General features: G+C 40.1%; 2 protein-coding genes across 2 annotated transcripts; one reads left to right on the top strand and one right to left on the bottom strand.

Moving 5' to 3' along the window:
• Positions 1–1,078: 1,078 nt before the first annotated feature.
• On the top strand, positions 1,079–14,718 carry SFXN1 (sideroflexin 1; the record flags this gene model as incomplete). Its single annotated transcript, XM_080627244.1, has 10 exons — positions 1,079–1,242; positions 1,870–2,040; positions 3,328–3,426; positions 4,483–4,558; positions 5,643–5,728; positions 6,752–6,879; positions 7,415–7,464; positions 12,407–12,456; positions 13,093–13,140; positions 14,558–14,718. The coding sequence occupies 10 exons, from the start codon at positions 1,079–1,081 to the stop codon at positions 14,652–14,654; spliced, it is 969 nt and encodes a 322-aa protein (XP_080483370.1). The 3' UTR covers positions 14,655–14,718.
• Positions 14,719–14,998: 280 nt separating this feature from the next.
• Positions 14,999–22,880, bottom strand: KIF20A (kinesin family member 20A; the record flags this gene model as incomplete). The annotated part of the gene is made up of 18 exons (XM_080627093.1): positions 14,999–15,271; positions 15,794–15,931; positions 16,219–16,310; positions 16,654–16,864; positions 17,518–17,620; positions 17,717–17,856; positions 18,030–18,194; positions 18,445–18,610; positions 18,689–18,832; positions 19,400–19,471; positions 19,586–19,697; positions 19,930–20,130; positions 20,855–20,999; positions 21,087–21,274; positions 21,364–21,502; positions 21,953–22,072; positions 22,203–22,292; positions 22,722–22,880. 18 exons carry the CDS (start codon positions 22,878–22,880, stop codon positions 14,999–15,001), a joined length of 2,658 nt encoding a protein of 885 aa, XP_080483219.1.
• Positions 22,881–23,215: the final 335 nt, after the last annotated feature.

Here is a 23,215-nt window from a genome sequence, read left to right as displayed (position 1 = left end):
CAAAATGTCTCAGTCAATTCATGGTGTTCTTAAGACGAAAATACTCTTTAGTGGCAGCTTACAACATATGTACTCGTTTTCCTCATAATGATGATACTTTTCCTATTAAAACAGCTAAAATTCTATGTGATACCACCTGAATCTTTATAGATCCGATTTACGTCAGATTTACTTCCGAGTTACAAGCAGTATTTGGAGGATGGCTTTTTGTTGGTATTGTTTGTTTAGAATTGAGTATAGAATATGTTGCAGAAATTTCTGTTAAGAAAGGTAAAGTTCATACAGCTTGTCCTATGCAGGGACTGGCCTTTCATTAGATGTTGAAGTAAACTTAGTCATCCTTTTTTAATTTTCTGGGCTTTAGGCCCCATAAATGCACAACTATGTTAGTTCAGTGCACTTCATTGTAGTTCTTTAACTGTCTTTGAAGTTATCATTAGAAGATCAGGTCATCTGTTCATAATGTTGCAAGTTGTTGCATTATATAATCTTTGTTTTGCGAAAGCACGGATTTAGAGAAACAACAGTTATTAAAAGGAATTGTTTGGGGTTTGTCCCTAATTTTTGTTTTATTTTTCTATGCCAGTGAAGTTAAACGGATTTATTCAATACTTTTTCTGTCATTGCACTTTGTAGCAGGTCTTTAGGCATCTCCTGAAATATTCAATTTCTTCTCTGCAAGCCAATATTTCCAGCAAACAGTAATTCATCACTGAAATAAAGTACACTTTGATTGATGCTATTATTTAGTACAGCTATTTATTTATAACTTTCAGTACTTCTTTTGCATCTGCCTCATCCCTAGATATTTGTACATGTATCTGTGTACCTCTACCTCTTAATTAGATACTCATACTCTTAGAAAGGCACAGTGCATAAATGTCTTGGGGGGGAAGGGACATCATCTGCTTTCAGGATGTACACTTGCTCCTTTAAACCTCAGTTCTGCAAGCTGTTTGGTGTTTGGTTTTTTACTCTAAGCAAAACCACTTTTCATCTTGCAGGCTATGGATGCATAATGAAATAAATGGAATTCTGAATTGCAAATTTTCATGTTTTCTTCACAGAGTTCTTGAAGATGTCAAGAAATATACCATTAAATATTAATATCAAGGAACCCCGATGGGATCAAAGCACTTTTGCTGGACGAGCCAATCACTTCTTTACTGTAACAGACCCCCGGAATATTTTGTTATCTAATACCCAGCTGGAAAATGCAAGACAAATTGTGCATGATTACAGGTATGGCATTGATCACTTTTACTGCAAGCCAAAAAAAGTCCATGTCAATAATAAGTACGTGGTTATGTATTGAAAAGGCAATTCACTGTATTCACTGCACCACTCTCCTTTTATTTCAGAGCTTGAGACACTTTTTTTTCATTTGCTAATGAATGGAGAAATTGTGTCATCTGAGAACCCCTATGAAGCATTCTGAAATACAGAATGCTTAATAGCATTTTCAGATTCTGAAATTAGTTATTATGACAACAAAGTTTAAAACCTCTTATGCATTATACTGTTTGAAAATTTACTTTGCAAGTATTTATGACTCTACTTGCTCCAGAGTTTCACACTGATGACTCCAGAGATCTGAGCTCTAAAATCCAGTTCAGGTTTGAGTAAATAGAAATTTGGTGCTGCATATATCAACTCAGCCAACATAACCCTTACTGGGAGTTTTGATTGTTCTCCTTTCACCAGTCCATTTAAAAGCTGAAGAACTACAAGCTGCCTACGAGGCTAGGTTAACTTGGTGCGAACATCCCAAAATCCTCTGATGCTGCATTTGTCACTGGAATTTGCAGCGTTTTGTAACAGTTGTGCTTTCTGCTGTTGTCTTACTTTGTTTTTCTGACTTGTCCCAAGACAAGGTATCGTGTCACCTGGCTTGACAGAAGATGACTTGTGGAGAGCAAAATATATCTATGATTCAGCCTTTCACCCAGACACTGGTGAAAAGATGATCTTGATTGGCCGAATGTCAGCTCAGGTACCCATGAACATGACTATCACAGGTTGTATGATGACCTTTTATAGGTAAGTGATGGCAATATCGCACAGAAAACATTTGCCTACAAATTAGATAAGTTGAAATTAATGTTATTGTCAAAATAGCATTTTAGAAAATTTATAATATTTACAAAGGTAAAATTTTGCTTCCTTTTCTTTTCTCTCTCTGCATTCCCTCACACTTTATGGTTTAATTAATGGTTTCCTCTAGAAGTAGTTGTGAGTTAAGCCCTTAGCCCTTCTGCTTCACCATACCACTTTTTCTCAAACTGCGAAAGTTGAATGTTCCAGAATCCATCTGTGTAGGAGAGTTGTGTGCAGGACAAAGAGGAGGAGATACTTAGGAATTTCTAACCTTAGAGACCTGGCACATCTTCTACTGTAGCATCTCCACTCTGTTTTCTTGCTTGTTACAGAATAATTGGCACAACTACTGCTTCTTCTTCAGCACTCTAAATTTCCAAATCAGCCCTCCAATGAGAACCACATTCCTGAAGCTGTGTTATTAAGTAATTTAATGAAGTGTAAGCTTGAAAGTCTTATTAAAAGTTATTTTAATGATCAGAAAGAGTTTTCAATAGCAACTGTTACTTCTGGTGGCCTGGTTCTCCTGACTGAAATTCTGATGGAGAAGAATCTTCAGTGGTGTCTCCACTGGGGGCAGAGTTTGTGGTCTGAGGACACAAAGGAACACTTTTCCCAAGTATACTCTCCTAGCATCCAGCTGTCTGTGGATCAGGAACATTTTGGAGTTGTGTCTTTTAATCTCTAATTCAGTTCTACATGCAACTGATACTTTAATGTCACAAGGATTTATTAAAACAATGGCATCATATTTACTTTTTGAAGACTGAGAGGATAAAACCTGTGTCCTAAAATCCACCTCTAGGTCATTTATGGAGCTTCCAAAGGCAACTAGCAGACTGTAAAGGAATAACAACCCTCGAAAAATATTCTAAAAATTATAGCATTTCATCTTTCTCTGTGGTTTTTATAATGTTTTTCTATAAGATTTTCTATAACGTTTTGTTATTACAACAAACCTTTGTCCCAAGTGGACCTTGGTATTTAATTACAAAGCTTTTAAATTCTGTTCTTAGAAGTAAAAGTACTTTTATTATCGAGACAGTACCTCAAGAACTGTATTGTTTCATCCAGATAAGTAAGGACCTCTGCATGATTACTGCTTACAGTGGCTTTTCTTGATTTGCCATAATTTTCCTGTGCTGTTGATTCAACTTAGTTTTTGTTCTGACAGTTATTATTATTATTGCTGTTGTTGTGGTGGTTATTATTAATATTTCTCTTTTCAAGAACAACACCAGCGGTGCTTTTTTGGCAGTGGATTAACCAGTCCTTCAATGCTGTAGTAAATTACACAAACAGGAGCGGTGATGCCCCGATTACTGTCAGGTCAGACACAAAACCACATACTTTCCATGAGTTATAAATAGTTCTCTGATGTCCTGGAACATGGTTGGGCTTTAAAGTTTGAGGTGATAGAGGGATAAGTTTTTCATCTATGTTTATTACTAATTTGATATGCATAGATGAGAAGTCTGAGAACGATGGAGGTGAGAACTCCATTTCTGCCATTAAAGATAAGCCTGTGTACTTTGATCATAAGCACTTAACAGCATAGGATTTAATAGGAGTCTGTGTTGCATTGCTCAATCCTTTGAAAGGTGGTTTGGTGTTACATCAGGATATTTCTAAGTTGGTATTTTGTGCAGGCCTTCAGGTGTCTCTCTCTGTCATCTCTTCAGTGCCCTGAAGTATAGCACACACCATGCATTGTGCTTATTTGCAAAAAGAGGACCCTCCAAGGAACTGGTCTGCACAGTACTTGTTTCTACTTGAAGGCAAAGAGAGAGTCTAAATAGATGCAGACAGCTAGAAATCCTAAATAGGAGATTGGAATTGCAGTTCTTGACTTTCTGGTTTAGTGGCTGACTTGCCTGTAGATGTCCAGGAGAAAGCAATAGATTCAAAGATATACAGACACCTCATAGCTGGGAAGTATGTAAAGTGTGTTTTAGAGCAGACTGGGTTGGATTTGGGTGTTTGCATCATACCTGGTCTGCATGTATGGGTTTCGGTACAGTTGATTTTAATTACTATCATAGACATGGCGTTAGAAATCCAAGCTGGTTTTATTAGTTTAAGTAATTAGGAAATTAAATACAGAACTAAATCCTTCAAGGCGTTCATTCAGACACATGAGAAAATGCTGAACAGATAGCAGTGCAGAACCAGATTCAATGTTAAAATGTTGCTTGCATGTGATTTTTACTGCTAGTGAAAGAGAAGTGTGTTAGTGTCCATTTGAATCTTCCATCCATATCTCATTGCAGTATCACAGAAAGATCTGCTTTTTAACTTTTTGGGTGGGTACGATTACATATATAGAATGTAATTAAAAGTGAGGTAAATGTTGACCAGATGCAAACATGTTTATTTTTCTTTTAGCCAGCTGGGAACAGCCTATGTTTCTGCTACCACAGGTGCTGTTGCAACAGCTTTAGGACTTAATGCACTAACAAAGGTATTGCTGATATTTTTTTCCCCCGATTTGTAACTAAACTTTGGTGTTTAATGAGATGCTAATAGCTCATTTCTCCTTCTGTGTATCTGTGGCATGTTGTGTGCAGGACTCAGTATGGAGTTGTAATGGCCTTTGACAGCTCCCTTCTTGAGATCCCAACCTTATTTTTGCCCCATATAGATGCTTTTATATGTATTTCAAACAGCCTGTCCTCCTTATATGTACGTCTAACAGCCTTGTGTTTTGTTAATACAAACTGTATCTAATAAAGTGCCTTTTTTTCAGTTTCTTTTTTACATGTCAAAGTATATAATAGCATTTGAAAGTTAATTGCAGTGGATGTGTAGTTACAACAATGTGAGCTCTTTATCCCGTAAACTGTCTAGGTGTGGTTTTAAGGTACAGTATCGCTTCTGCAAACATGGACACCTCCTCTGGACTGGCTGAAGAACTTGTAAGGAGATGCCGCTCCTAAATGCAGAAAACTCAAATTCTTTAAACAAGTGCAAAACACAAGGCAAAAAAATAGATCCTTTCCCCCAAAAAAAATACAAATTAAAACAAAACAGCAAAACCGCATTTTGTACCCCTCTGTTTATGATTAAATGTACTGGCAGTGGTATAGCTTTAACAAGTTATTTGAGAGGCTATTCCAAGCAGAGTAATTCATATTATACAAGGCACTGGCTAGATGAATAGCGTCCATAGTCAGTGCCTCTAGATGCAAAGCAGCTGGATTGGATGCTGTGGCCTTGCCAGCGGAGACAGTAAAGGTCTGTTTACTGTTACTGACAGGCATGCTCAGAAGCTGATGCTTCTCTGCAGTGATGCTACTGAATTAAGATTGGGTTTGCTATTTTCATGCCACTACTACCTCTGAGAGAAGTATTTATGACTTGTTTGTGTGTTTTTTTACCTCTGCCCCACTGGTGAGTTTTCACAGCATTTTAATTTAAAGGAAACAAGTCTGGTCTGTCATTAGCACATGAAGCATTTTAATGTGACCTTCGGAAATAAAATTATTATGTAAATTTATTTTCTTCTTTTTGATTTCCTTTTCCTTCCCTCTCTGTGTGTTTTGCAGCATGTCTCACCTCTTATAGGACGGTTTGTTCCTTTTGCTGCTGTTGCTGCTGCTAACTGCATTAATATTCCACTAATGAGGCAAAGGTATGAAAAAGAACAAAGATCCCTCATTCTGTATGTTATTGAGTTTTTAGAGCAGCAAGTTACTAAGTAAAGCACATTATATATCTTTAGCTTGTTTCAGAACCTAGCTAAAACCACATGGATGATCTTGTTTTGATTGATTCATTGTGACAGGCATAAAATAGAACATCCTTATTCTCCTCAGATAAATAGCCATAGAGTTCTTCAGTCTTACATCTCAGAAACCAATTACCAGCCCTTTAAAGGGGAAAAAAATGAAAAGCACTGTCTTACAAACACAAGGTTATGGACAGAAAAGGGAATATATAAAGTATGTCTTGACAATGAAATTCAATCGATGGTGGTATTTTATCTTTTACAAAAGATGAGGAGTAGAGGAAAGGGAGCATATCTCAGTATATCTGCCCTTCTGTCTGCTACTCACTCCCCTGAATGAGTTTAACAGCTAACCTTGCACTTGGCGGATAAGATGTAGTAGAGAATAACACAGATACAGAAATGTAATTTGTTTTGTGCATCCATTTATGCTTTCAATTATGTTCTTAGTGGTTGAAATGAAAACCCAGCTTAGAATGTCAAAGGGGAGCCTTCTCAAAGATTCTGGTTTAATTCTAATCTTCTTGTATTCCCTGTTTTGTCTGCCGGAAAGGACAGAGTAAGTCCAGAGCAGTCCAGAAAATCCTACATTTCTGAATTGCTTTTTGAAGAAACCTTTCTGTTCTGTGAAATACAGAAATAACGCATCTATCTCCTTTCTTCCCCTCAGAATGTGTGTGACCAGGCTCAAGCAGCAGATTGCCGTTACAAATATTCAGTTGTTTGCTTTTCAGCATATTTTCCCCCAGATCTTTCTCCGCCTTTTGAAATTTTTGTGCCAAAGAGTGTCACAAAGAGGTTAACGTGGAAAATAAAATACAAACTGTAATTCTTAGAAACAACAATTTTAAGGGGACAGAGATAAGGTGATGAAAAGGAGAGTAAATGCATGTCTGTCATTGGTTCATTTTATTCCTTATTCAACAGAGAAATCAAGTGTGGAATCCCTGTCATGGATGAGAATGGAAACAGACTGGGTGACTCATCAAAAGCAGCTCAGCAGGCAATTGCCCAGGTGGTTATATCAAGGATTCTTATGGCTGCTCCTGGCATGGGTAAGAATAACTGCAGTCAGGTGCAGCTCCTGATTATCAGTTCCTAATGTGAGAAAGATTAAATTCTATGCAAGTGATTTTTCTTAGAGGCTGAATTACCTTACAGTAATGCAGGCAGCGTTTACATTTCTGTTAAGAAGTTCCACAGAGAAGTGGACATTTCTTGCTGTGAAAATATCCAGTGTGTTGCACTGAAGGGCAGCAGAAAAGTTCCTGCGATGCTTTTGCAGAAAAGACACAGATAGCAAAGGAATGGCGACAAATTCCGCTGGAGTGGAATTGGTTTAGTGAAGAGTAGGTGCTTTGCCCAGTGCCAAGTTGCTGAGCTTGGGTTTAGTTATGTGTGAAATTAGGAGGTTTGCTTATTGGGAGAATTTACCTCTGTAAATACTAAACCAGTATCTTGAATTGGCAATGTGAAATGAAAGCTCAGTTGATGACAAAAGGCTGTGAATACTGTATTAATCTTAATAGAAAATTAAAACAAAGTGCCTTTTTCTCCAAGGTTGATGTTTCTTTTTTTCCTTACTTGCAGCAATTCCTCCTTTCATAATGAATACATTGGAAAAGAAAGCCTTTTTAAAGGTTCGTCTTAGATAATCTATGTATATGTATTTCCTATCCTAATATTGTCATGAATTTAAAATACTTTCTGAGTCTTCATATTTGCCGCCCAAACACTCTGGAAGGACATCTTTTGTAGAGTGTGAGTAGAGCTTGTGCTTTACAGCTGTTGCTTGCTTTATGCCTTTCTTAGAGATAGCCTGGTTCTTTTCATCACAATGTAAAATGAAGTTGTTATTTTTATAATTGTTCTTAAAATGCAGAGTTCCTCCTAGTAAATGAATCTTCCTTCTTCTGAGACTTGGAATAGAGTTTATTAGAAAAACATTGAAAATTTTAATGTTTTTTCCTCAACATAGCAATAAGGAGGTTTTGCTTAGCTGCTATAGTAGCAATTTGACTTTGGAAACAACAATGATGGTAAAAATCTCTTTTGAAAATAATCCTTTAAAATTTACAGGATGAGCAAGTGCAAGGTAGACCTAGAACGGGCATGCTTCATCAAAGATTACTTATTTCTTATATTCTGTTTATGTTAATGTAGTATGAAGTCAAACATCTGGTCTTAGTAAGTACATAAACTAAATCAACATGGTGTACTGTGTATGCATGAGAGGCTAAAGAAGAATAATGACATTATTGATTAATGAATTATTAATATATATATTAATATATATAATGAATATAATTAATGAATTAATTATAGGGTTGTCTAACACAAGAGAAATAATGTTCAGATGAGGAACTCTGTAATCCTTTACCAGTAAAGGGAGTTTCATCTTCACCAGCAGATATCACTGATTTACTTACCGCATAGCTCCAGGCAAAGTCTCTGCCTGTGAAACCCACCCAGCAAGCTGGGAACAGTAGCCCAAAACAATGTCTCCTTCCTGTTGTAAGTTAGGAAAAGAAAGCGTGGTCTGGGCCTCCAGACCCTCTCTTGGAAAAGTGGTTTAGGTGGGGACTGGCAGGACAAGCAGGGGCAGTTGTCTGGTTTTGTTTGCCTAAGATAAAAATTTCTAAAATATTTAAATTATATTTCTTATTATTTCTGCCTTTCATTTTTCTTGTGCAGAGTTAGATTACCCAGTTCCATGCACCATTTGAAATTGGGAAGAAGTCCCAAGTGTCTTCCAAATGTGAAACCGTATTTTTCCCTGAAGTTCTTTTTTTCCCACTCCCCTTGCTAACACAAAACACTATTGCTCAGAATGTAAAAGCAGGAGATGTGGCATTTAAGTTCAGAGTGAGTGACGGTGTGTGTGCTGCTTGTATCTCCTGAAGGAAGTAACACTGCTGTGCATCCAAATACACCATTTTTCTGCAGCATGAAGAGCCCTGTACTGATTTGGCTAATACTTAATTGCTGATTTCTTTTGACCCCCCTACCATGTTTGCAGAGTAGCTTTAAGCTGCTTGAGATAGTGTTACGTTCTTGAGTACGTATTACCCAGAACATTAACCCTTGTTTAAATAAATGAATAAATAAATTTAGAGCAAAGATTATTTTCTATGGGTTTGACATGGGAGAAATATCACAAATGCCATCAACTCAACTGGCAAATACATGACATTTGTGAAGAAGTTACAGTGATCCCCAGGGTTTGGAGACAACTGTCTGTGGTTTGTGTGTGGTATAATCAATATAAGGGTGTTGTGAATTTTTCAGATCAGCAAAAATGAGCGATTTCTTCAGTGACTACTCAGTGGTCTTTGGTACCATCATGACCGTTTATGCTCACCTGTTCCACCCCCTCAGCCTCAAAGACTGTGAGTTCAGGTGAAATACTGTTCTGCAGGTAGTCAGTGTAACACTTGGTAGAGATTAGTATTAAAACCATTAAGGAATGAGCTGTATTTTTAACAAGCAGCTTCTGCATGTCCTCTTGAGGTTTTGGAAGCACCATCCCATTTGCAGTCCTCCAACACCATCCACACAATGCTTTACTAACTCATTATTCTTAGCCTTTGCTTTTGCACACCATCAGTCTTGAAAATAATTCTTGTATGCTTGCCAAAGCCTATTAAGCAATGCACAAGGCCAGAAAACAGGCAAATGATTTGTGAAATAATGGATAAAATGGAATGATGTTCTGCAGTAGATCAGAAAAGCTTCTGGAATGCTGATATCTGTGATAGCAGACTATCATTCTCTGATATTTGAAATAAGATGATTATGTAGCACTATTCAGCTCCCATATTCCGACATTGTTTCTCATGAGAACGTTTTGATGGTGACATTAGTATAAATTAACAATATTCCCAAAAGTTACTGCTAGAAAATGATTCAAAAATGTTTTTAGAACACGAGCACATACTTACTGCTTCAAAAAGAATCTAATTACTGCTTTACTTGAAAAAATATTTTTTAATATACATGCTTTTGCCATAGGTTTCAGCAGTGGCTTTGGCTGCCTTTTAGGTGATTATTCAGAGTAGTAGCTCTTGAGTGGGCTGAATAATGTCTATGTTCATTACCCCATTACACTTGACTAGCTCTGCACAGAACCAAGTTATTTTATCTGCTACAGCAGGAAGATCCACAAACAACCTTGCTCTGAGGCACAGCTTTTATAGATTTAGTTAGTTACAGGTAACCTTTCTCCTAAGAAAATAGATTCACTTTTTCCATAGAAACTTCTGCAAATTCTGACTGACACTGAACTTTCAGTTTATATTACTGATCCTACAGCTTCAGCTACTGTTTCTCATGGCCACTGTACTGTATTAATATTAAAGTTTGTTACACAAATTTCCTCATATATCCCTAAAATAAGCTCCTTGGAGTCTCAGTTTGAAACTAAGATATGTATTCAAAATTGTTGCAAAACTAGAACAGAGAGCTTTTTGGTTGAGTTTGGGTTTGTTTTTTTTTTTAAGGATCATTCTTGAATGTCTTATGCCTTAGGATCCTCCGTACATTCCTAATTTAACTGCCATTTGAGTTATTCTTTTTCTTTTGAAAACAGGCTAGCCTTGGAAAGCTGACAGATTTTGAAATCCAACAATGAAAGGAAGCAGTGAGAAAAAAAGCTGATTCTCTTCATGGCTTTTGTTTGCTTAATTAGCATTTCTCCATTTTCTCTGTTCACACTAACCCCTGAAGATGCCATAAAGACATCTGGAAATTAAATTCTAATTCATCAGGAGCTGCCTTCTTCTGGAGTTAAGTTATAGTTCTCTAACACAGTAAATTCTTCTGCTGTCTTGTACTTCTCCATTTTATCTCTTTGTAGGGATGTACAGCTTGCATTTGAGTTTTGCTTCATTGTTTTACACTGCTCCCTGGGCAACTCAATTCTGAAGATTGACCTCCCAGTGCTGGGAGTTTTATCTCACCATCTTTCTTGATGAGCACAGCCTGGTAACATTCTTGAAAAATAAAGGCTGTAACTCAGATGTTGACAAAAATGTTCCAGTATGTGAAATAGATGTCATTCATATTGCCTGTGCTAGCAGACATCTCTCTCAGATAAGTGACCAATTCTGACAAAGGTATTAAACCATCTATTACTCTCATGACACCCTCCAACAACCTTTTCAGTTATGAAATTATATTTGGGATCTTCTGTTATGTATCTCAGCTCCCACACTCACTGCAATGCATAGCATCCCTTCCCTTAATTATCCTCAGAGACCGGAGTCATTCACAGTAATTTGACTTGTGTTCCCTAATACATGCAATATTTATCAATGCCACGGTCCGACGTCCCTTCCACTGTCAGTCACACCATCTCTTGTTATGAACATTCCCAGTGTATAAAATGTAGAGCATTTTGATTAAGTTTATCTCAGCTGAGAGTCAAATGAAGGTGTGTTTTGTGGAGTGCCAGAACAGCAGAGCACTACTGTGTTCACTCTTCATCTTTCTTGCTATTGCTGTCTTTTTTTCCATTTCTTATCCATTGTTACAGGTTATTGCTGAATTGCACGGTTCCTTCTGCACTCATTTTTGGTTTACAGCTTGACTCCGGGTGAGGGTAGAAAAAAGAAGCAATCTTCTACATCTTTTCTTCTCCCTCAGGCTCTGGAGAAAGTTTACTCTTCACAGGCTTGTTTTCCATGCCTCTTATTCTGCTGTGATCTTCTTTAACACCAGGCTTTGTTCTACCGAGCTTCCTAAATTTCTTTGTTCTATTTTTGCTCTCAGGTAGTGCCTGTTTCTTGTTCACCAGTTTCCCCTCTAACTTCTACATCCTGAGAAATGCTTCTTGCAGAAAAAAAAACATTTTTTGAAAACATCATCCACTGTAACGTGATTTTAACTCATTCGCTGTTTTGTTTTGAAATCAGCTTCCTTGATGTGCAGTTGCGTGTGCACTACTAACCAGAGACGCTGATTTTATTGCAGCAACAGGCCATTGCAGGAGTATCGTTTGAATGGGTCTGGTTTTGTTTCATTAGTAATTAACTTCCACTAAAATTCTAACATGGGGGGAACGGATTCCTAAATAGAGACCTACATAAAAAATGTCCTATATCTTGGTAGATGTTTCAAGTTCTGCAAAAGTTGCAGTAATGAGTAATATGCTAAAAATGCATCCGTATGTTGTGTGTTGCTTTCTCAGCTTTATTTTCCCAATCCTTCTACCCTTTTTTCTGTAATAAAAGGTGAACTCTTGCATAATTGGAATTGCATAATTGGGTACCAGACTTGCTACAGGGGCAAGTTCCTAGACGTCAAAGTCAGAAAAAAGGGCTAAGAGAGACAGACACAACAGTCAACCAGCTATCATAGTTCCAAACAAACACTTACTCAGGATATCAGTGTACATTGGTATCACTGGGAATTTTCTTGTTACTTTTCAAAGGGATTGGATTCTTGAATTGGAGCTCAGCTTTAATGTATACTGATACTTGTTTTGCCTTTGTCATATCTCTTGGAATATAAGAATTCCAGGAAGGTGGGAAGGGAGGGGGAGAAAAGATACCGTCCTTACTTTGTGCACTTTCCTTTCAACAGAGGTATCCTTGGATGAGTGCCCCCATTCAAGTTGGATTAGTTGGATTCTGGTAAGTGAGTTCTTTGGGTTGTGTCTGCTCTTTTAAGAGATACTTGAAGGGTTTTTTTTTTAGAAGTAGCACCAGTATTTGCTCTTTGTTTAAATAAATAAAAAAAGGCTACAGCAGTTAATGTAATTGGTAACACCATGTTAAAAAAAAAAAAAAAAGCAATTAGTAATGAAGAATCTGACAAGAAAAGCAGAGGGAGGGAGAAAGAAAGGGAGTGGCAAAAGGCATGGAGCAGCTTGATTAGAAAAGGTGCTTTGGCTGCTACCTCCATAAACAATAACTGGAATCTAATCTTGTAGGTTGTTGAATTCTTGAAACATTTGATTACATTAGAGGTGCAGCTGCTGTTGTCTAATGTTTTATGTTGTCATGGACACGAGTGTGAAACACTGGAAGGACATCAAATGATAATTTTATACATATTTGTAAGCATGGTATTCATGCATTTAGTACTACATAGTAGATAAAAGATTTCATAAGATATAATGCAGCAAGAAACAAGGGTCACAAAGCACTTCATGGAACTTTAGCTTACTGTATACAAAAAAAGAGCTTTCTGCATTAAGACCATGCCTAAAGGTTCTGAATTTTCATTTAGTACCCTAACTATTGCAAACCCATTTTTGTCTCCTTTAGTCTTGTGTTTGCCACACCCCTGTGTTGTGCACTGTTTCCTCAAAAAAGGTATGTATTCCTGTTACATCATTCTTACTTTAATGTTACACTCCCAGCTGCATGCAAGGTATTGCAAAAAGACAAACACATCATTGCCTCCTAGAGCATACAGTTAATTCCCATAAAACAAGTGTGATAAACATGAGAATATATAGAAAAATAACTATGTTTCACATCAGTAATATATAACAGTAGAATTGGGCTTACTTGTTTACATACTCTTAGCAGCTCAAGATACAGGTACACAGGGACAGCAAACAAGAGGTTTGGGTGCATAGTTTAACCATGTGCTCTCATGCCGAGAGATGTTTGAGCTTGATAATACAGAGTTAAGAATCACTGGAATGATTCATAAAAAAGGCTAATGTGGTCTAAATAATATATATTGGCATCCAGTAAGGTTATAGTTTCATTAAACAGTCCCATTTTAGTTTCAGGTGGAAACGCTGGCCTGTACACAGAACAGCACTTAGCTATATGTGCTTATTTGCAATTTATTAATATTTTTCAAAAAAGAATTTTTTTGTTAATACACAAATAGCTCAGTACTGAAAACTGTCTTAGAAACAATATAGCTGAAATCAGAATGAAACCTGGATGGGTTACTTGCAAATAAAGTTAGCACAATATGCAGTATGTAATATAAAGAGGGTCTTAAATTCACTTAAGCTGTCCCTCATATTTTAGTGGTTGTCTAAACTGGACAAGCTGCCAACTGTAGCTTAAACAGTGCAAGCTGGAGCTGAATCCATTAAAATACTGAGCAAGTAAAGTAGCTTTTAACTTCCAGAAAACAATACCCAATTCTCATCTGATGCAGTTGTTGGAGTACAACAAAGCAGTCTGACATCTTCTGCTTCCCTACCTGGCAGAATAGAGAATGGTGGTGAGCAGCACTAAGCTACCTGGAGATGACTTGACAAACTAGCACAGCAAGTGTGGTACAGTTCTTGATTTTAACCAGGGCTCTGCGTTTCACAAGAAGATTGGACCTGAAACAGTATTTAAGAAACTGCAGCTATTTAAATGACCTGGCAGCTTAAATTCACTTTTATGACTCTTATAAACCTTATATTAAAGTGACTGAAATCAGGCAGTGAGTTAAATAGGCAAATACATTATATTTAGTAAAAACACCTTTAAAAAGTTAAGTTTCTATTGCCAGAAACAACTGCAAGCAACTAAGTAGATTCCTAGCCATCATGGTAGTAGCAACAGCCATTTCCTGATGCTATTGACTGTCCTGCTGCCTTTTAAGCAGGGACTTGTTTGCCCCTGCACTGTGAGCACAATTCCTTCATGAGAAGTTAAAAAAGAACTGAGAACTCTTTTCACACTCCAGGAAGCTTAACCAGATATGTCTACCATCTTACTTTACATTCAAGTGCTTGGCATATGTAACTATTTTACTGTTTCTTTTGCTTAGTTCTATGTCTGTAACACGCTTGGAGCCAGAATTGCAAGCCAAGATCCGAAAGAACAGCCCTGAAGTAGAACGTGTATACTTTAATAAAGGATTATAATTCAAGGAAGGGAAAGTATCTTTCAAGGAGGATCTTGTGACCTTATTTTTGAACTATGTGCCAACGTAGTTGAAGAGCTCAGTTTAACTTGTCCTTTTGTTAAACAACTTCGATCATCTCTATTATTTTATATTTAAAGACTTTCTTCGTTGTAGTGTTTAAAATACAAAAGGTCATTTTGTCCACTTTGGTATCAATTAAAAGTTTAACCATACATACCCAAAAATGTTTACATAAGCTCTCAAGCAGCTACAACAACAAACAAGCACACAAAAATACATGGTATTATATTGGATTTGCCACCTATTCCAGTAATAGCAGGGCAGGGATTTCTCCGTAAAAAGTCATAGAGCAACTGAACGAAGTTGCCACCCTCTGCCAGCAGCAGGACGGGGAGCTGAACGTGAAAGGAGGTTGTGCAGGAAGGGCTTTTTACCAGGAGGTTGATTAGGTTGTAGGTTTTCCCGGTTGGCACAGAACCGTTTCTTTAAGGCAGATGTTGGAGGAGCCTGGAGCTTCTGTACAGTGTGGTACTGTTCTGCAATACAAGCTGCTTTCTTCCGCAGGTCTAGTTTTACCAGCATCATGTTGTTCTGCAGTTCTGCCAGTGTTTGGTCCTGAGAAAGGGAAGGCAACAGATATACGTATAGACATGACAAGTTGCCTAACTTCCTGGTTACTATGAACTGAAGATAATAATCCTCATTTGCCAGAATTCATTAACTGGTGAGCTAAATAAGGCCATGTATAAAAGCTTCTACTGTCAACAGTGTAGCAGTTCAATAACAAAATAGGAACAGTAAGGCTAAGAAAAAGCTGAATCCATCCTTCTGCAAACATGCTGCCATAGCAACTGTGATAGAGTGAAGTGGATAAGGAAGTGAGAACTCTGAATTCTCCTGCTTTAGGTGCAGGCTGTCAGCTGAACATTAACAGTTTGGGTCTCCTCTGGAGAGTTAAATGTGCAGTCTGACTCAGCCATTGGAAAAAATCAGCAGTATACATCCCTTAGTGTAATAGGTGTATCTAGAGAACATCATTTTTATTTGCAGCTTCAAGAACCTAGGTTATTCTGCTGATTATGGCAAAGCACATAGAGTAAATCCCCCTGTACAACCACAACAAAACAGAAACATTACCTGTCTAGCCAGAATGTCATCACATGTACAGAGGACTTCTCGAAGTTTCCCTGCGCTTGTGCTGTGGCAGCACGCTCTTTCTGCAGACTGAAGAGATTCCCCAAGTTTCTGTAATTCTGAACGCAGCAATCTGACATTCTACAGGAAAAAAGGTTCAACATGAGAGCTAGCTTTGACATTGCTGTGCAAGCAAAGCCCCCCCAGGGTAATTCAGACATGCAGGACTGAGGGGGGATCCCATTTGAAGAAGGTACACTGGGACCCCAGACAACAGAGCCTTCCACATCTCTAGTAAAAGTTTTCATACCCATTTCAATTTCAGCCATTTGCTTAAAAATCTGGAAACAGCAGCTCCAAACACTGTTAAACTGGCAACTACCCTGGCCCTGCAAAGTGTTCCTTGCTGGTAACAGAGATGGAGTTACCTTCTGTCCATCCTCCAGCTTCCTGTCTACATCCACAGTAATGGGTTTGGCAGAGGGAGGTGGCTCCAGCAATTTCTGGTACTTGCGCAACTCTAGGAACAGACAAAAAGCAATGAGCAACAGTACAATCATAAGCTTTCAGTTTTTCTGAAGACTCCCCTTGAGATAAGCTGCAAAGGCAAGCTGAGAAAAGCTTCGTGCAGACATGCACAAGTGTTCCAGGCTTCTCCCTTTCAATTATGTGGAAGAACTTCAGAATTTGAACTGGGATATGATCCTGCCCTAAAGTCCATTTTCACATGAAAATGAAGTGAAACCGAGAATAGTGGTTTCAGGATGTCTGAATCCAGTGTGCCTACTGATAAAATGTATCTCTAATCCTTTATAAGAGCTGCTCTGGTGTAGTTAAGGACCAGTGTAGCATCACTGCCTTACCTGCTGTTGCAGTATTTAACTCCGTTTGACATTGCTCTAGCTTCGCTTTAGTATCTTCAAGCTCCTGTTGCAGAGCACATGAGGTAGCTGCCACTCGCTTTGATCGGCGCAAGCCTTGTCCCAGGTCCTTTTGCTTAGTATCCAGGCTCTCCAATTTTTGTTTTGCCTCCTGCAGAGCAGCTTGGAGCTCCTCGATCTTCTCATCGCGCTCCTTGGAAAGCAAGTTAGTTCAAATAGTCAAGAAGATGAAGTTAACAGAGCTTTCCTGAAACTTTCAATGTCTTTTCTTCCAGGAGGCTTTCACAATCAGACACTTTACACACTGGACCCAGCTTTAGTTCCCTTTCAGTGAAAAGTGTAAACCCATTTTCTGGGACCCTAATCCACTTTTTTTGCAGTCTCTAGAGATAAGAGGTTTTCTTAAGAGTTGGCATCTTCAGAGAGGTCTGCAGCAAATCACAGAAACCACTCAAATGCCATAGCATGAAAAATACAGATAGGCCCACAGCCATCATTACAACTAGGAGAAAAACAAGAGAAATTCACAGAACTTCTGTTAATCTGAAGGAGTGCAAAACAAGCAACTAGCAAAAAAAATTGAAGGTTGAAATAATCATGTTGAACAAATAGATGAGTCAGAATGGTTGAACAGTAACTTTCAGACTAAGGGATGAAAATCAGAAAACCTAGTCACCTACATAAAGCAGTAGACAAGAAGCAAGAATTGTGGTTCAAGCTATCCAATAATATCACAAAAAGCAAAATCTTTCAGTTTGCTTCAGTCATCTTCATGGATTCAAGTACCCCAAGTCCCTCCCAACCCAGTGCCATTTTCCTGATATCATTTCATTGCCCTGAACACACCTGGATCATCTCCTGGTAATAGTCAGTGAGTGATTCCTTCAGGTTATTCAGTTTATCCTCATACAGTTCATCCAGCAGCTCCTTCTGAGTATCCAAATGTTGGCTACAAAGAGAGCAAACAACTATGTGTCAGGGGCTGGCAGTTCTTGGTAGCATAGCTCACCCTTAACAAAGGGAGGGAGATCAACATAAGCTGTACCTGCACCACTGCTCCTTCTGCCGCATGTGCTCAAGCATCTCATTGCAGATCTCCTCACGAAGACGCATTTCTAGTTGCAGCTTCTCCTGCCGCTCTTTCACCAGCAGTTCTCGTGCAGCTTCCACTACACGCAACAAGTCCTGCAAAAAGGGCACAGACCCCATTGTCCGCACTGCACAACAGAATTGAAACTTAAATTAGGTAATCCCTTAGCTATAGGCTAAGGTGACCTAGGTTTAAGATTCTTTAAAGCTATTCTTGATCCTCTATCCATGAAGGCTGTAAAAAAAAACAAACAAAAAACATAGCCCACCTCCTTCTCATACATGGAAACATCTGCTTCATCCTCACTGTCATCTTCTGATTCCACTTCATCCTTTGCCACTGCCTGTACACCTTGGCTGGTTCGCCTGTTGTGCTCTTTGATGATTGATTGGATGGACGGAAGTTCCAGCTTTGTGGGTGGTACCTGAACAAGCTGAAGGGGAAAAAGCCATTATTACTAATCCACAAAAGAAGCTGCACAGCCTTTAAACACAGCACTTCTCTGCAGCCTGTCAACTCTTTCAGTTTAGCAGAATCTGGAAGTACTGTAAAGGTAATAATCCACTGGAGAAGCACAGGGAAGATTTGCAAGCATTCCCCCTGTCTTGCGATGGAAAAGGACTCACTCTCAAAGCAGCAAGATGTGTCATGACCATGCCATGATCCTGGTCTGTGCTACTCACCTGGCTAGCAATGGCTGAGAACTTGGCTACATACAGAGTTTCATCATATGTAGATGCACACTGGTTAATGTTGACAATCATGCAAGAGCGCCCACGTCCAGTGAAGAAACCCTGGAACACACGGGTTAGCTTGCTGTCCCGAAAGGGAACCATGGTCTGCTTCAATCTGTGGAGAAAAACAAGAGTGAGCCCATAGAAAAGAACGGCTTCCCTACATCCTACTTCTGGAATTTTGGGTACTCACTTGGACTGCTGGTTCTGGCGGAGGGCAGCAATGCAGCGACCCAGTGTGTGGAGAGAGGTATTGATGTTGTTTGCTTCTTTCATTCGGTCCCCATTTTTCTGGTCTTTGCAGCGCTCTGACCCCGCAAGGTCACACAGGGATAACCTGAAGAGGACACAGGATACTCACATGAACTACTGGGTTTGTCCTGTTCTATCAATGTGTAGAATTCAGACACTCTGCAATCCCCTACACCTTGCTCATCTTCCCAGTTTCCCTACAAGGGCACAGAAAGCTCTTTTAGGGTGTATGTGCTATTGCTGGACAAAAAGGCCTACTCTAAGTGTAGGGGTTACAAAAGGTACAACCAGCATGAGCTTTGCAGTGTCAACTTCAAAGGTCCTTTGCCAGTCCTCAGGACAGCCACTTCCCAGGTACTGAGACAACTACATCCTAGGAACAGGCATTGGTAACACTCAAATCAGCCCTGCTGCAGCTGCAGCATTCCTCACATTTACCTTCATTCAAAGAGCTTAAGAACTACCTCAAGTTGTACTCTGCAGTACTCCTCGCAAAATTCTCAGTCAATTCCAAGAAGAGTGGGAACATTTACTCCACATACTTTCAACAAGTCCTTCCTCAAGATATTTCCCGTACCCCATGCCCATGCCCTATATCCAAAGGCAGGGAGTCCACAGAGAACACCTTCAAATCCTAGAGCATAAAACTTACTCGCTGATTTTTGGAACAGTTTCACTGCCGCCTCTTTGCAAGTGCAGGATCCGAATGGAGAAGACACTGTGACTGTGAAGAAACAGGCAGATGTTTTAAGAAGGAAAAGCAACCTTTCTCAAACAAATTCTGAGAAGCCCTTCAGAGTTGTATTTCTGCCTAAATAACCTCTCTCCCCCTTCAGACCTTCGACTGGAGTTCTGGTTCATGTGGGTGCTGGCAAAACTCTGGTTTTTCCGACCTAGTTTCAGGAGCTTCCAGGCCTCATCAGCATCCTGGACATTGATCCAGTTCAGATCTGGAAAAGCAGGCACACGTTGGGCAAGGCAGTCAGGAGACGATTAGCCCCAGCTTCACCACTGCATTTCCTTGCCATTAGCAAACTTAACATTCCTGTAAATATAGACATCAGAGACCTCTGAGGGGCAACCATAGAGGACATCCCCAACACATCACACTGCTAAGGCACACACCTAATGAGTCCCTCCAGTCTCCCTAGGAAGCCAGTAATATCCTTTGAGTAAATCTACCTTTCACATAGGGGTTGCCAGTCTGGTCTTCACAGAGCCGCAGTGTCTGCCTCTTGCGGCTCTGGCCAGATAAAGCTGGTTCTAACAAGTCATAGATTAACTCATTGTAAATCTCAAAGAAGGAGACCCAGATGGAAAACTGCACATCTCCGGTGTTGGTGAGTGAAATGCGGTCCAAGTCAGCCCAGCGAGGGCCCAGCTCTAGAGGAGAAAAAAGAAAAAGGAGAAAAAAAATCATGACTGCAGCTTTTCACAACTCCAACCTGAATGGTTTAGCCAGAGTGAGATGCCTTTCTTCAGCAGACACACTACCACTGACCCAAGTTATTCTGTATACCTCCTCTCATTCAGACCTACTCTAATCCCTGTTCGCAGTGAGGCAGCCTAAAATCTGCTTAAAGAGCATCCTTCTTTCCATATAGGGACCTTTTATGTCCATATTCTTGACTCCAGAAGTATAGGATGTTTTAACCATGAACTCTTCATAGTATAAGTGACATTTTAATCCTCAATAATCTCTCCATGTTGCCAATACCTTCCAGATCAGCTGGTCATTCCTAGGTTTGAGAGTCTGGGCACAAGTGCTCAGTGCAGCATGTCACTTCAGCACCTTGCTTTCCAGCTATCCCCATCTCATGGCATTCAGCTGCTCAATAACCACACCCCTTGAATGAAGTGGTGTCAAATAACTCTCCATTTCACAAAGCGTGGTTATTATGCAGCAGTGAATTCTTTGTATGTATGTCTTGCTAACATACAAAGTTCTTCAGCCATAACATCCTTATCTTTCAAAGGGAAAATTGGCAAAACAACAGCACCTTTGCTCCCTTACCCACAACAATAGCCTCCAAATAGCCATCACTCTTTCTTCCCCTACCCTCCAACAGTAAGAAGCAGGTAGTACCCAACAAGCTTTCAGACATACCTTCTGTCTGGCTGACATCTGAATGGTTGGTGAGCTGGCTAGATGAAGAGAGGCCAGCCACTCCACTGTCAAAGCTGCCACTGGCAGTGGCCTGGAGCTGAGATTCAGCACTGTGACTCCTCTTCATTGGTGTTAGCAGCTCCTCCTGGAAGGAGACAAAGAACATGAGCATGTATGCTGTATGACACCATCCTTCCCCTAGTATTATTAAACCTGAAGGCCAAGTGCTTACCTCCCACAGACCTCCCCGCAGCATGGTCTGTTTCTTGATCTCTTCCAGTCGCACCTGCTTGCTGTCCAGCCAGATCACCTCGTTGGAGAGGAAGGGCTTCAAATCCATGGCTTTGTACAGTCGGTCCCCCACACTGTTGAAGATGACCGCTAAGGAGCGAGGCAGAATCCCCCCATCTTTGTTGCTTCCTGAAGCAAGAACAGCAGCAAACTAAGGATTCACATGTAGAAGCAGAGAACTCCTTCAACAGGCTCCTAATACCTAGTGTTTTCCTTACCCTGAATAGTGTGAGTCTTCCCTGAATTGGTGATGCCATAGGTGTAAACCAGCCAGTTCTGCCCATTCAGTACATCCTTGACCACCTGCTTCATTGTCTCATCAAAAAACAATTTCTGCCCCACATCTGGTCCAAAGATCTGCAAACAAGACACATGAAAAATGGCTTCATGTAGATCTTTCCTATCTTTTGACTGCTGATAGTTGTTCAAGTAATATTATGTAGACCTTTGTTCATTTTACTAGCCCCACATCACGAGAAACAGACCCACCAGTAATTCCAGTCCAGACCACTAAAACAAGCTGTTCACTTGCTTAATGCAGTAATACCTGATATCACTATAGCCTCTAGTGTGTTTAGAGCCTCAGGAGCAAAACAAAAACTTGGTATTTGCTGTCAAAAAAGTTATCAGGATCACCTTAAAAAGAGAAAAACTAAGGAAACAGTGACAGAAACAAACAGAGGGTTGTTCAAGACTACATAGTTAATGCACTGCGTTAGAATCACTGCACATTAGTGAGCCAGCTTTCAAGCTGTAAGGATGGTTTAAGCTCTGAAGACTTCCAGGTGGATTGTTCCAGTTACCTACCTGGGTGAAAGAGAACCTGTGTGCTGCTTGTCCTACTCCACGTTCTGTGCTCCGCATGGTGAAGGAGTCCTTAGGGGCTTTTAGAAGAAGGGTCTCCGAATTCTCAATGAAGACACAGCCCTAAAGAACACATAAACCCCATCATCACATTGGTTTACAAGAGGCCTTAGCATAGACAGTAAAGGATAGTAGCACCTCCCAGCAAGCACACAGGCAACCAGCTCAGAGACTGCTTCATTCAGTGTCTTACCTGGTCTTCTCCTTTTTCCAGTTCTGTAGATTTCAGAGGACGAACTCTCAAATAGACCTTTAATTTTCCATCATTGTCTTCAGCTACAGGCTGCAAAATCAGCACAGGTTAAGCACAGCAGAGATGCAGTACACAGCCTCCACCAAAACACTACAGGAACCACAGCACGAAACACACCCAGCTACCCCAACTAGTGCTCAGGAACTAATGGACACTCCTCTGTCCCAAAATACCCAGCAATACCAGAAGTTTTCTTAGGCATTTCCAGTCACACTAGTGTTTCTTTTAGCTAGTGAATTAGACCAAGAGCTTGAAGACCTGACAGCAAAACCAGTGGCCAGATGAAGCATTGCACTAAGAGGAATCGTGAAGAGGCACTTCATAGTGCAGTGCTCATAACAAGAACTGCTCCCCCGAAGCAACATTTCATTCTAGCCTCTACTGTTGGCGGTGTACAGAGACACAGCAGCCACAAGTCAAAACACGGCCCTGTTTGTAACTTTAAAGCTCCAACCTCACCTGCTGGGAGCCCTCAGGATTTGGAGAGATGGCAGAGAACTCCGACAACAGATCCTTGCGCACATCAGCCCCAAACCCTGTTGTTGTAGATTCAAGAATAGGGGAGGCTGCAGCATCATCATCAGAGAATAGCCCTGGGGAGGCAAGTGCTTGTGCCATGGTGCCTCAACACAGCTCCTGGAGAAAAAGGGGCACAGTGAGGACAGGGTGATGTTATAGCACGAGTCCAAGCTCTGGTCCCCACACCTACACTCCACTACAGTCTGCCACTGCTACCACATCAGTCTGTCCCGCACAAACATGGGCTGCCAAAAGGAACCATCCTTGCACACACACCAACACAGGATGCTGCTGCAAACGCACACACGCACCGGACCTCTCTGCACACACAGACCATCACATGGCGCCCCATAGACATAACACACACACAGACCACACACGGCTCCACGCAGGCCGCCCTCCGCAATACCCCCAGAGACCACCGCACAGGCACA

The sequence above is a fragment of the Psittacula echo genome (genome assembly GCF_963264785.1).
Source record: "Psittacula echo genome assembly, chromosome: 11".
NCBI lineage: Eukaryota > Metazoa > Chordata > Aves > Psittaciformes > Psittacidae > Psittacula > Psittacula echo.
The sequence above is the reverse complement of the archived record's forward strand: the minus strand, read 5'-3'. Positions and strand labels throughout refer to the sequence as shown.